Source organism: Nanorana parkeri, unplaced genomic scaffold, assembly GCF_000935625.1.
Source record: "Nanorana parkeri isolate BGI_ZX_2015 unplaced genomic scaffold, ASM93562v1 scaffold409, whole genome shotgun sequence".
NCBI classification, from domain to species: Eukaryota; Metazoa; Chordata; class Amphibia; order Anura; family Dicroglossidae; genus Nanorana; species Nanorana parkeri.
Genome location: NW_017306677.1, coordinates 346,751 through 361,451, shown reverse-complemented (window position 1 = coordinate 361,451; position 14,701 = coordinate 346,751). Strand labels below are relative to the sequence as shown.

The window sequence follows — 14,701 nt, the reverse complement described above, 5'->3', positions numbered from 1 at the left end:
TATATATATATTTTTTAAACAAGTCATCAGCTTAGAGTTAGCAAATAATATGGGCCCGCAAATTATTGCCATCACTCTGGCGCACGTGGTGACATGTGTAGCACAATCGTCATTTTCGTATGTAGGTGCACCTGACTTGCGTTTTCGGTAGTATGCATGTGTTCGCGGGGGCAGGGGACTTTTTACTTTTATTGCTATCACATGGGGGGCACACAAGCCCCCTATGTGATAGCACATTGCAGATAACAGGTGCTCTTTAAAGTGACATTAGGGGTCTATTAGACCCCTAGTGTCACCTTTCCACTTCAGTAGCTTTAGCTAAGGAATGACAGATGCCTGCTAAGGCAGCTGAATATAAACATAGTAGCCAGTGGGTGGGTGCAATAGCCAGTCTGCTATTTGCCATTTCAAATTGCCGGTGGCTGCAGTGGAGGGGGTTAAAAGAGGTTTGGAGCTCACCTCACTGCTGGACACTGGCTGCAGGGATCTGCATCTCCTTAGAGGGGGAGCACACAGAGCCCATGAAACACTGTCTCCCAGCGGGGAGAAAAGAAGCAGAACCAACTAAATCGATAATGAGAATCGTTAAGAATGATTCTCATTATCAATTAACATTGATTAGTTGTTGCAGCCCTAGTGCCTGCTAAGTTCTCACTGTTAGTTCTGCAATTTTGTCCACCTCAGACCTGCTGTAAAATGATAGAAAATACCACACTGTTGTTTAGTTAGCTGGACTAGTACCGTTACTCAGGTGGAAGAATTAAACAGGTTAAGTATATTGTAAACAAAAATATACCGATAACCAAGTTGTTGTTTTTTTCCCGCAAAACCATATTTATCACCAATACCTATAAACAAGACCTGGTTGCCTCCATAAATATAGTGCATATCATTTCACGCTGTGTACTTTTAATATTATTTATGAATTAATTAATAATATTATTTATGAATTCATTAATAATAATGAAGACCTAAACAAAAAGTGAAGGTGTCCTTTTAAACCCGAAATCTCACTTCCACAAAACGGAAAAAAGGTTTCCTTAGGACAACAGAACTAAAAGCGGAGATTTAAAAAAATGTGTAAGTTAATGTAGGATACGTACAACGAAAACAACCACAATCATACTGCATATGTTCTAGTAGACTTTGCCCTCATTCACACGGGTAACGGCCAGCCCGTATAGATCCGTGCTGCGTGCACAGCCGTATCAAGCCGCTCCCGGGAAGGACAGGTGCTGCGTGTGATTTGTACGCAGCAGCCTGTCCTTCTCTATGGGAGTATGCAGCCGTACGCCGCCCTACACTCAAGCAACCTGCATGTCCGTGCGGCTGCGTGTGTCCCTGCTCTGACGCAGACAGTATCCATCCTGTCAGCGCATGAGTACGAACACCCGCAGCCGCACGGACGTGCAGGTCGGGTGAGCATAGGGCCGCGTACTACCATAGAAAAGGAAAGGCTGCTGCGTGCAAATCAGACGCAGCACCTGTTCTTCCCGGGAGTGGCCTGAAAGGGTCGTGCACGCAGCACGGACCTGTACAGGCCAGACGCTTCTCGTGTGAATGAGGGCTAAAGGTAATATAAGTCAGCAATAAAATAGAGATACGTTACCCCCAAAGCAGAAATATTTAAAACGGTGAACTATAGAACAACAGAGCACAAAATATATATTCAAGATAAATGATAAGCAAGTAGAAACACATGGCACAGAAGATGTCAAAAGCCACCATATGTACCAACTGTTTGTAGAACAGCAGCAAGGGGGAAACTGGCAAGTAGGTTCTAAACTTTGACAAAATAGGCATGTGAATGTGTGCTCTGAGCTAAATGTGTACTACCTGTAGAAGAAAAAAACACTTTACTGCAGGGCAGGACAAATCCCAAGAGCCAGGCAGCCTCTGCACATTAAAAGTTACAACTGATGTCCAACTTTTGAGGTTTTCTCTAGTTGCTGTCAGTGGAGCTGGCTCCTAAAAAAATCCTGCTGGTTCCTGGATTGGACAGACTGGCTCCTGAAATACATATTAATTAATAGTGAACCAGTGTGCTGCGCTTGGTATTGGATTATAATCTTTTGGATCACATTTTTTGATATTATTATATTTTTTGATATTATTATATTTTTTCTTATTTTTTCTGTATTTTGGTTCCTGATTTTTTCATATATCCTAGCGCAACTACCTTGGTCACCATATTAATTAATACACCCCTGTGGATCTAATTCATTGTCTGGAGATGGCAAAATATACTCACTCACTCATTCACATGAAATCCAGCTCAATCTGTCCAGTCCATGAGCAGGCAGGATTGTTTTGTTTTTTTTTAGGAGCCAGCTCAATTGATAATGTAAAAAACTGGAACGTTAGGCGCCCAACTGCAATTATTAAGAAACATTGGCTACCTGGCTCTTGGAATTGTCCCAGCCCTGGCACAAATGGTCAAAACGTAATGAGAATAACACGCAGTTTGAGGATATGAAAAAATGTCCCATACAATAGAGAGTTTGCTCACAAAGTTATGATTTAGTCATTCACAAGAAGTCTAATGTAAATACCACTAAGGGTGCACATGGCGGTGGGAAACCATGTGATGGGTTAAAGATAGAGATTAGGCAGGGCTTGGAGATAACTCAGTTCCTCTGAGTTCACCTAGGCCCACTCAAAACTCTGACCGTCACCTCCTGATTGGGGAGGTGGTGCCAGTTAGTTTTAACCATGCTTGGTTGAACTCAGGCAAATTAAGTTTGCACCAAGCCCAGCCTCATCACTAGTCACAGGTTGGTTTAGGAGATGAAGATCACACACCCAATGGGGACAATTTCACACAGGCAATATCAAAACAAAAATTCCCCAGATTTTTGAACACAAACAGTACACCAGGGAGAGTCAGCAAGGAAGGAGGCTTTGAACCATTCATGGTCAGGATAACACATGTGTTATCCTACATGAATGTAGTTACCAAGCATAAATATCTACAATGGCCTGTCCCACGGACTCCCGACCATAAAGGGCGAGCAGGAGCTGGTGGATGTGCTCTCAGCACAGATCAGTGCAGCAGGCTGATGCATATATGCGGCAGCTTGGCATTAAGGCCCATTATCCATGCTGCCGCTTTAATGTGTTACAGTGGATTTGTGGTCTGTGCCCCCTTTGATGAGATTTCTCCTCCTTTCCTGTTGAGACAGGAAGTAATGGGAAACCTATTCATTGGAGACACAGACTGTGACAAAATACTTATTTTCATTAAAATGAGGATGGGTTATCTATGACAGGTTATTATAATTGTCTTCCTTTCCCAGTGATAAGTCCTCCCCTAATTTGCCGACAACTCCCAGTCACCGTTCACCAGTCAAAGAAACAGGCTACCGATCATGTGACCACAGTGACAGCCAATCACATGGTCGGGAAGCCCGCTTCAGACTCCTTGCCTAAAGAGCACCTTAAAGGACTGCCAGGAGTCAGCAGCACGGTGTTAATCTAAAATATCAATAAATCAAATAGGTGCACAGTAAAAGTACAAGAAGCGCAGGACAAAATGATTACACAGGGCCAAGCGTTTGCCTAAGTGACACTATGCTCTTTACTTACGTAATGTAATCCAAGAAGCTGGCGAGCGGCTCATACGATTGGTTCCTCATGTGTCTAAACTCCACAACCATCTTCTCCTTCAGCTTGTCATCAATGACAGAGACAGCAAGCGGCGAGGCTTCATTGGCCAGAAATGTGCCATAGTCTGTGCTCTGAAGATGCAACTTGAGATCTGTGTGAAAGAATATAAACGAAATCAGAAATTGAAATTATTTTCTGCATTCTTTGCTCTAAAAATGGTAGTAATAAACTTATTACATTCAGAGCAGCCACATTTATTATTCATCAGCAAACTAGACATCATACAACCCGTAATGTATACCTTCAACCTACATTTCTGCGAGTTTCCGCCCAACAAGCCAAATGTATACAGGTAGTTTAAATGGTCTTACAATGGGGGGTATCTGTGCTGTGATGTGTAAAAGGGATGTTAAAAAGTAACTCTTTTGTCACCCCATTGAAATCAACGATCAATGGGGCCGCACAGAAAGCACTGCCTGCATTGTGCTGGACCGCACGATCCCGGATAGCAGAGGTCTGCACCGCGCCTCATACTTATGGCCCCTGTTCACACCTGAACGTTTTGTAGCAATAAGCAAAACCCCTGTGGCTGGAAAAAGTACATGAGCTTCTTCCTGGCAGATTACAGCTCGTTTTGTCCCCATAGCGTCAATAGGAGACGGTTGGAAATATGCATCACAACTGGTTTTGCGCATTTTTGCCATTTACATCAATGTGTAACAATCTGCTCATAAAAACACACGACTTAATGTATGCGCCAAAACCGTGCAGCAAAAACGCTGTCGCCTAGGTGTGAATCAGGCCTTAAGGTAGAGAATGTCTGTACTTAAAAGGAGAACTATGGGGTTAAGGCTTTTCCCCATAGTTCTCCTTAGGGTAACGGGAGGACACAAACTAGCATCCTACCGTCACCCTAGGCTCAGTATACCGCGAGCTGTAGCTCACGGTATACTGAGACGCCGCAGTATAGACGCCGCAGCTGAAGCGGATCTCGACAATTGTGCCGTGATCCGCCCAGCTGCGTGACTGACAGCTGGCTCTGGCTATCTAGAGGCAGAGCCAGCTGTACCCGCCCCCTCCCCCGTCCGTTCCGCCAGTCAGCGCTGGAGGATTGAAGCGGGGAGGGGGGAAAACAGCCCCTCCCCTGTCACGGCAGAGAGCCTTGACAGGATCGAGAGGTGAGCGAACGCCGGTATGTGTTCGCTCACCTCCCGATCTACTGAGCCAACCTGTGACAGTCTCATTGTCACAGGTCGGCTAGAACTATGAGGTGAGTGAAAAGCACTCACCTCATAGTTCTCCTTTAGCAAGACACAAAGTACTATGTTGATGCAATGTAACCAATATACTCTTTGGACTGAAGCTGAATTTTGCAGGAAAATCAAGTTTTGTTACTTTATCTTTTAATCAGGTATTATTTTTTAGCTTGATATTTTTGCCTGGAATTATGCTTTAAACTGTAATGTAATGGGTGTATATCATATTACAAGTAATAGTGCATATTACTTGTAAATTATTAGTCAAATACACACTTTGTCACCAGTTATATTGTCATTCACATTTATTCTTCAAAAGGTTCCAGTTTCACCATCAATACAAAGTTTAGGTTTCATGTGCATTTTCTAAATCCAAAACCTGATTAGTCGCCAAGGGAAAAAGATATTGACTGATTTGGAAATGACATACAGTTACCAAAAGTCAATGAAAGGACTAGCTAGCTTGGCGTCATTTAAATCTAATGTGCAGAATGATGAACTTGCCAAAAAAGTAACTAAGATGCCATTGCCCATCTAAACCTTTCGTCCGGCGCTTACCAAATGCTAGTGTTCTCTATTAAAACGTTACATGAAAATGGAGATTCTGGGTTTTACATGTCAAAGAAAATGAACATACATTTCCCTGCCAGAATCCAGCCTTGTACAGCCAGATGAGTAGCAGAGAGACTCGCTGCAATTTACTACACACTCACTTGGCAGAAACTGGAGAGGATCGGGAAATCAGAAATTATATTGTAAACATTATCACAGCTAATCAATGTGTAGTTTGGGAGTGTTGATTACCGACATCCAACATTTCCAAGAATGTTCCAAAATTTCCAGAAAACATCTTTGGTACACCATCACACATAACCATGTCAGACCATCATGGGTTTGTTTACTAATGCTTTAAGGACACCACAATTGTTTCCAAAGCACATGTACTCAAAGAGAAACAAATTTGGCTTATGTAGGAATCTGGGGAAAAAAAAGGAGGTTTTGTTTTATGATTGTTCAGTTACTTATGATTTTTTTTGTCTATATACTACTCCAACATGAAACCAGACTGTCAAAGGGTCAGAGTTTAGAGGTCACTTGAGGTCTGCCGGTTTGCACACTTAAAGGATAGATAGACTCATGAATTGACAGTCAGAGACCTGGCAACCTCTAACCCTGTAATTGCTTTCGCAATGACAGCTACCATAGGTCTCTCCAGACAGATAAGAGAGACTAAATGTTACATAAGAGTCAATGTTGGTGTTTTTATGCAACTATTGGACAGAATATGAGCAACTGAAATAAATGGAGAGACCTGTAGTAATAGAAAAGGATGTTTTGAGATTGATCCAAAGTAAAAATGATTTACAATACTTTATAGGTGCCATAAATAACAATTTCATCTCCCCTGTGAACATCCTCAGTCTGAGGGGACTTCTGCCTTAGGAGCACTCACACTCCTCCTTTTCATCCACTTTCCATTTACTTACCTGCACTGTGCACACATCTACTCCCTTCCCTGGTCTCTCGCAACACAACATGTCAGACCCTAATTATTTGTCCGAATAGCCTGCTCCCTTGTCCCCAGCTACCATAACATGTCAGACCTTGATCAGTCTCCTCTCTCCCTCTGGAAGAACGTGGCCTGGAAACCTAGCTGCTACCTGCAAACAAGTTTTATGCCGGCTTGTTAGTACCTGTCATGGCTTCCCTCCCAATTGTACCACCCCTGGTCCCTGCAGGTTAGATTCCTCAGCAACCAACTTGTCTTACCTTTTGATGGTGCTCCCCAGCCAGATTCCTCATCAACCTCTGTGTCTCACCTGCATGCAGCTCACTAAGCCCTGCAAAGACTTCCCTTCCAAGGCAGCAGACCAACTCATGGCACCATGGACCTTCGGTGCAGGCATCCTCATCCAGCCTGCTGACAGCACAGCATGTCCTTATTGTATACCCTCCACATACCACCCACCACACTTCAATCCTGCATATACTGCCTGCTGTCTGGCCCTCTACACTGATCTCCTGCACATCTTACCCACTAAAACAATTGAACATTTTTTGTTTAACCTTTTATTAAACCTTCTCCCGTCTAGAATGGGCACAAATTTGCTAGTGTGTAAATAAATATGGTCAATAAAATGTATACAATGCTACAAAAAGTTCTGTATACATAAATAAATTATCTTCTACAGTACAGCATGATTTTGTACTGTATTATTGCTACCACTATTGAAAAGGACATAACTATTTTCTCAGTTCAATAAAAAAAAAAAAAAATTGAATGAGTGCAAACATTCAAAAAAAAAAACCCAAAAAACCTAAACCTATATACCCCCCCAACCACCAAGCAAAGTATTAAAGGGTTTATGCTTTCCTTTTGTACAACTCGATTCTACGCTCGAGAAGGGTCTGTATTAATTAACATCATGTATCTTTTCTAGAATAGTACAGCATACACCATTGCTGGTGGCCTCTAGACAGAGTGGTATCCAAGAAAGACCTTCTTCTAGGACAGGATTTTCCCCCAAACACGCCCACACACACACACACACACACACACACACACACACACACACACACAAAGAAAAAGAAAAAGAAAAAAAGGACATTTGGTTTATTTACAACACATATGAATGAAGGAACTCAAACTATTCTTTACAAGGTTTCCATTTTGAAAATACCAGAATACTCCATTCCTAATAATAATAATTCCCTGCTCTTCATCAGTACCTCACCTAGGTACCACCTGGGAGCCTTATTGGAGTGCGATCATTGATTTTGAACCCATCAACTAGGCGCATGGTGTTGTGACCAATGACATGAATGATATTAGGCACAGTCGAGTCCAAACAACTGATAAAAAACAGAAAACAAGTGAAGATGGAGCAATATTCAGCACAGCACCCCCTTATCAATAATGGAATCTACACCATTTTATCTGCATGTGTTGGGGAACCGGAGACTGAATAGGAGCACATTACAATAAGAATGGGACAGGCCAAGCCAATAGAAGCATTACCTAAACCAGAACAAGTAAGTAATACAATCTAGTTGTGTTTAAGTCTCAGAACACGAAGTACATCTCTTAACAGGTCATTAAATACAATCACATGGACATTTAATGGTTGCATTGGTAGTACAAATTAATGACCCACAACCAGTCTAGTAGAGGCCTCATGAACCATTAATAGCATTCTGTTTTGATATACATCTAGAAACAAGTGGATGAACAGCAAGTGCCTTGGCTCCTCGGCAGAAATTAATCAAATGTTAAACCATATAAACTATTACACACACATTATATATATATATATATATATATATACACACATACATACATCACACACAGAGTGTATAAATTTATACACTCTGTGTGTGTGTGTGTATGTGTGTATATGTATATATATATTTAATAGGGATGCACCGATACAAGCGAGTATTTGCATGAGTACTCGTGCAAATATTCCGATACAAAAAACAAGTACCTGTGCCATAGCGATCACTGGTAGATCGCCATGTCCTCTCCTCCCGCCGCTTCTCTGGATCACCGCTGCTCTCCCCAACGGGGAGCCGAGAAGAATTGAAGGAACCGGCGGCGGTTTTGCCAGTTTTTTTTTAATAACATTTGGGGGCCCTTGGTATTCTGGACATTTCAAATAAGAGGTTACTTGACTATCAAGTTAACCACAAGTCATTTTTAAGTGGTTAATCTGTAATTCTACTGAGCCGACCTGTGACAGTCTCATTGTCATAGGTCGGCTAGAACTATGAGGTGAGTGAAAAGCACTCACCACATAGTTCTCCTTTAATTAGGACTCCAAGCAAACAACTAAATACATATATGTTTACTTGCCCGCCTCCCACCTACCCTGGACAATGAATCATCACCTCTGTCCAATGAGCAGGAAGCCAACCCTGGTAATAGAAAAGCGATAATCCTGCCTGCTAATGGTTTGTTTATCACAATACAGGCTGGCCAAAATGGCCTGACAAGCAAAGCAATAAGCATTTGAGCAGTGTATTAAAGTGGTTTGCCTGCAGTATTATTTAAATGGGGCAAAGCATGGCAATGTACAAAGAAAAGTGACAACTGATAAACTAAAATGTAAGAATAATAAATAAACAACAACCTGAATACATTTTAAGTGTAATTCTGACCAGGTAAGTGTGAAGTACAGCACTTGGCTTGTAGATATGTTATAGACAGCTAGTTGGGAAATACTCAAATACTTCTACAGAAACCGGGTTTTAATTTTCCATCTATGATTAATTAGGGACATTTCTCCTTCATTTACTGTCCTGTAGACACAATAGAAAGTGAGAAGATATCTTTACAATGTGCAGGAACTCCCCTCATATAAGGTTATCACCAAAACAAGAGTCCCCTTTGGAAGATTTCTCCTCTATTCCCGTTCTAGTAGCAACTAAAATTTTTTCCCCTCACTTTAATTCCTGATGACATTGGTGGTCAGTAGAAATAAAGAAAGAGAGTGAATCTCCGCAGCGCTAACACAGACAGCAATGAAAACCTGACATCCTATCACATGGATTGAATGAAAAATTGGATTTTTGCCCCCATGTTTATTTGAAAAAAAATAAATAAATAACACATGATTTCTATGTTCTTTTTGGTTTTGTTTGTTTTCCTTTTTATGCTTGACAAAATGGTTTTTGATTACTCCTGGAAATGTTTTTTTATCTTGATTAGCGTGTGTTATGAATAGGTTTTGTAAGTCTGGTTCATTGCGACATAGGATGCAGGCCTTTCTGCAAAAAGATTTGCACTTCACCTGACAGTCACCACTCTGCAGGGAGAAGCTGCGAGCTGAGCGATCAGTGGTTTGTGATCACCCATTTCTCTAGCTACAGGAACGGCACAGCTACAGTGTCACACACCGCCTCACACTATTGGGAAGAGTACATTTTACTCTCCCTATAGTTCTCCTTTAAAAGGAGAACTATGGGGTCAGGTTAAACAGTTGTTCTTCACACAAAAATTATTGTAGTTTTTCTGAAAATTCTATATCGAGTTCTCTAGCGTTGTTCCTTTAGATAAAAAAAAAAAAGTAGAGAGAAACATGAACATCTTTAAATATACGATTACAAATCTGCCATTGCATAGCATGAAGATGACTGAATATTATGTTAAACTACTGAAAGATTAATTTCTTTTCCCTGAGGTTTCACTGCTTTTGGACTTTTAAAAACAGTTGCAAAAATGCCTGGAACAAAATGTTCCGAATCCGAGCAGGTCCTCAGGCCTCCGGGGAGAAAGTGATGCAGAAAGAGCCGGCCAACACTTTTGTTTTACTTGCACCAGATGCCAGCATAGGAACGTCCAAAGGATCTTGTCTCCAGATTCGTAGAAAAGTATAGTCCTGAAACAGATACGTTTCACCATTGTGCATGTTCGGCGGAGCTAATTAACAACTTGTTGACAGTATGTCAGGAAAATGCGTTGAATAACTGTATTTAAGCACACACTTCAAAAGAACATATGGAATGCACCAATGATTAATAAGATTCAGTTTAAGGTGGGTTATTACGCATTGTGATCCATTTATCAGACCATCTCCACTTTTAGGGATTTCTTGTTTAAAGGGGATTGTACTTTTTTTGAATTAAGTTTATTGAAACCCTAGGATTTGGTCACTACTATACAATTTTACTCAGCGTAAAGCTCCTACGTGTTCCCCTTGTTTTTTGAAAGATTCAGTTTAACTTAATTTTCTGGAAAGGCCACACACATTTGGAGTTGTGGTGTGCAAATAATCATATTCCCCGAAGATATACTGAATATCAGCAGTGACTGCCATATTGCACTGACAATAGCAGTAAACCAGTTTTGTGGATGAGAAATTCTTATTTTAGGCTAAACACAAATTAACACAATATTATATTAAACTAAAATATAATTAAAAGGTCTTTTTAAATATGTCTCAGTATCAGCTTACTGTACTGTCCAACACCGCTGAGACTATGAAGAAAAAAAAAAAAAGGGCCCAGCACTTGTTGCCAATCAGGATTTGCCACAGGCACTGACAGAGAGCATGCTGACAGAAGGAATGAGAAGGATGATGACCTCATTAGTGAGCTGCTGCACCGTTATTGACCAGTCAGCAGGTTTGGGGTTTGTTCTCGGCAATGCCAGGTAGCTGCTGCAGCAGAGGGGAAGGATCTGGCTGTGCTGTCTAAGAGGAGTGTCTGAATCATCAAGTTGGCTGCAGAAAACTATAAATTATTTGGCAGCTCAAAGAGTTCAGTTTTGAACTGAGCTTATTTTGGGAATATTAATTGCAAAAATACCAAAAGAAAGTTGGGTCACAAAACACTAAACACCAATAAGAAGTCAAATAACTCCTGCCTCTCTGGTGTACAGTGCAAAAGTCAATGCAGTAAAACTGTAGGCAAGGCGTGAGGCCATTGTAGACCAAAGTATTTGACTGCCGTGCACAACACAATACTAAATCAGCTTACAATTTAGTTGCTTACATAGCCCCTACATCGGGGTAGGCAACCTCGGCCTCATAGGACCAGTAGTTCCACAACAGCTAGCGTGCCAAGGTTGCCTATCCTTGTGCTACATAGCCAATTCAAAAAACTAAAATTGCTGTGGGCAACTCAGGCCCTCCAGCTGTGCTTTAACTACAAATCCCAACATGCTTTTGACTCTGGGGGAGTAATGCCTGTAATTGTAGCAGAGAGAACGGCGGTTCCCCCAAAAGGTATCACTACTGGGGGAGGCCAGAAGGGACCAATTTGTGGGGGTAATTTCAGTTTCCCACATTTGCTGGGAAATGGAAATTACCCTTTAATGGTTCTGTGCTTTTACCAGTAATTGATGACAGGGTCTCTTTAATGTAACCTAGTCTCAAAATAATAATTGCTCATTGTTTCTCTTGGGGACTTGCTGCAGAGGAATCTGTAGCCGAGGACCTGCAGGCTACTTCAATCATTCTGTGGAAACCGCCGCAGCCGGGACGAATCCTGACATTACTGTCCAGATCCATCCAGCTGGCTGATTGAAAGCAGGATCTGCCTATCTAGAGCCAGATCCAGCTGTAACCGCCCCCTCACCCGTCCGTTCCTCCAGTCAGGGCTGGATGATCGCAGCAGGGAGGTGGGAATCCCTGCAGGGAGCCATGACAGACAGTCACCACTCTCTGCAAGGAGATGATCGTGGAGTGAGCGAGCGACGGTATGTGTTTGCTCACTTCCCGATCTATTGAGCCAACGTGTGACAGTTTCATTGTCACACGACGGCTCGAACTATGAGGATGAGGGATTTTCACTCACCTCATAGGTTCTCCTTTAAAGTTCTCCTTAGGGTAATGAGAGGACACAAACTAGCGTCCTCCCGTTACCCTAAGCTCAGTATACCGCGAGCTACAGCTCGCGGTATACTGAGACACCGCAGCGGATCACAACATCGATGACGAGATCCGCCCAGCTGCGTGAGTGACAGCTGGCTTTGCCTATCTAAAGGCAGAGCCAGCTGTACCTGCCCCCTCCCCTGTCCTTTCTGCCAGTCAGCGCTGGCGGATCGGAGTGGGGAGGGGGGAATCCAGCCCCTCCCCTGTCACGGCAGAGAGCCGTGACAGGATCGAGAGGTGAGCGAACGCCGGTATATGTTCGCTCACCTCCCGATCTACAACAGCTGCTCTTGAACATTTAGCAAATTCTGCGGTTTTGCTGATACTTGCTCCGAGCGCCAACAATCATCCCACGTTCAGAGGCTGTTAAATCACGTTGTTTACCCATGTCTTCAGAAAAAAATCACTTCTACTGCCGTGGTAAACAACCTGCTTCCCTATTTATAATGGTCTGGCCCTCTAGCAACCTCAGCGCGAAATTATAGCTAATTTGCCTACAAACGTCAAGTGTTCATAATAATCTGGCCACTCAGTGTATATATTACACATATATACACACACACACACACACACACACACATCAAATCATACATTAAAAACAGGGATGCACAAATCCCAAGAGCCCTGTAGCCAATGCTCTTTAAAAATGACAGCTGCCTCCTAACTACCATACTTGGTATCTGATAATCCCTAGTGTCCAGTCTTCTCAATGAGCAGAGGTTCATCATCATCTATGGAACCAATGGATAAATGGACCAATATCCAATGAGCAGGAACATAACCCAGGCAGCAGTGAGGCAGAACTAGAGTGAATTTCCAGGTTTTGCAATTGCCAGAGGTTTAATTCACAGGTACGGATGTCCATAATCACAACTCCACATATCCAAAAGGAAAACTAAGATTGGTCATTTACTTTTTGGTTAGGTCAGATGGCCGTTTGTTACAATATTTGATGGCTCTGGTGACTAATTCCCCCATCAGCACTATTCTCACTATGGTCTTACTTGCACCTCATGACAAGTGATCTGATGGTATGCTCCCAGCAGTATTCCCTACAGGCGTATAAGGAAAAGCCAGGCCCAGATGCAAGGTGGCATTAGCTGGCAAAAAAAATATTAACCAGGTCAACATTGGGTGCTGAATCAAGACATCCTTTGGATAAATGTTCCTACTAAAAGCTCAAAATGTTCAATCATGTGCCAGTTTTTTTGGGGGAATCCAGCCCCTCCCCTGTCACGGCAGAGAGCCGTGACAGGATCGAGAGGTGAGCGAACGCCGGTATATGTTCGCTCACCTCCCGATCTACAACAGCTGCTCTTGAACATTTAGCAAATTCTGCGGTTTTGCTGATACTTGCTCCGAGCGCCAACAATCATCCCACGTTCAGAGGCTGTTAAATCACGTTGTTTACCCATGTCTTCAGAAAAAAATCACTTCTACTGCCGTGGTAAACAACCTGCTTCCCTATTTATAATGGTCTGGCCCTCTAGCAACCTCAGCGCGAAATTATAGCTAATTTGCCTACAAACGTCAAGTGTTCATAATAATCTGGCCACTCAGTGTATATATTACACATATATACACACACACACACACACACACACACATCAAATCATACATTAAAAACAGGGATGCACAAATCCCAAGAGCCCTGTAGCCAATGCTCTTTAAAAATGACAGCTGCCTCCTAACTACCATACTTGGTATCTGATAATCCCTAGTGTCCAGTCTTCTCAATGAGCAGAGGTTCATCATCATCTATGGAACCAATGGATAAATGGACCAATATCCAATGAGCAGGAACATAACCCAGGCAGCAGTGAGGCAGAACTAGAGTGAATTTCCAGGTTTTGCAATTGCCAGAGGTTTAATTCACAGGTACGGATGTCCATAATCACAACTCCACATATCCAAAAGGAAAACTAAGATTGGTCATTTACTTTTTGGTTAGGTCAGATGGCCGTTTGTTACAATATTTGATGGCTCTGGTGACTAATTCCCCCATCAGCACTATTCTCACTATGGTCTTACTTGCACCTCATGACAAGTGATCTGATGGTATGCTCCCAGCAGTATTCCCTACAGGCGTATAAGGAAAAGCCAGGCCCAGATGCAAGGTGGCATTAGCTGGCAAAAAAAATATTAACCAGGTCAACATTGGGTGCTGAATCAAGACATCCTTTGGATAAATGTTCCTACTAAAAGCTCAAAATGTTCAATCATGTGCCAGTTTTTTTTTTTAATAACATTTGGGGGCCCTTGGTATTCTGGACATTTCAAATAAGAGGTTGCTTGACTATCAAGTTAACTACAAGTCATTTTTAAGTGGTTAAGCTGCATAATGGTTAAAGGAGAACTATGGGGTTAAGACTTTTCTCGCGGTATACTGAGATGCCGCAGTATACCGCGAGCTGCTGCTCGCGGTATACTGAGACGCCGCAGCTGAAGCGGATACCGATAATTATG

At 42.4% G+C, this 14,701-nt stretch overlaps 1 protein-coding gene across 1 annotated transcript in view; it reads right to left on the bottom strand.

Annotated features, from left to right (window-relative positions):
* The window catches only part of ATP6V0D1 (ATPase H+ transporting V0 subunit d1), an 80,963-nt gene that overhangs the window by 44,571 nt on the left and 21,691 nt on the right, over positions 1–14,701 (bottom strand). The window contains exon 2 of the mRNA XM_018559642.1: positions 3,586–3,757. Coding sequence (XP_018415144.1) covers positions 3,586–3,757 — 172 coding nt within the window. The remainder of the gene's footprint in view (positions 1–3,585; positions 3,758–14,701) is intronic.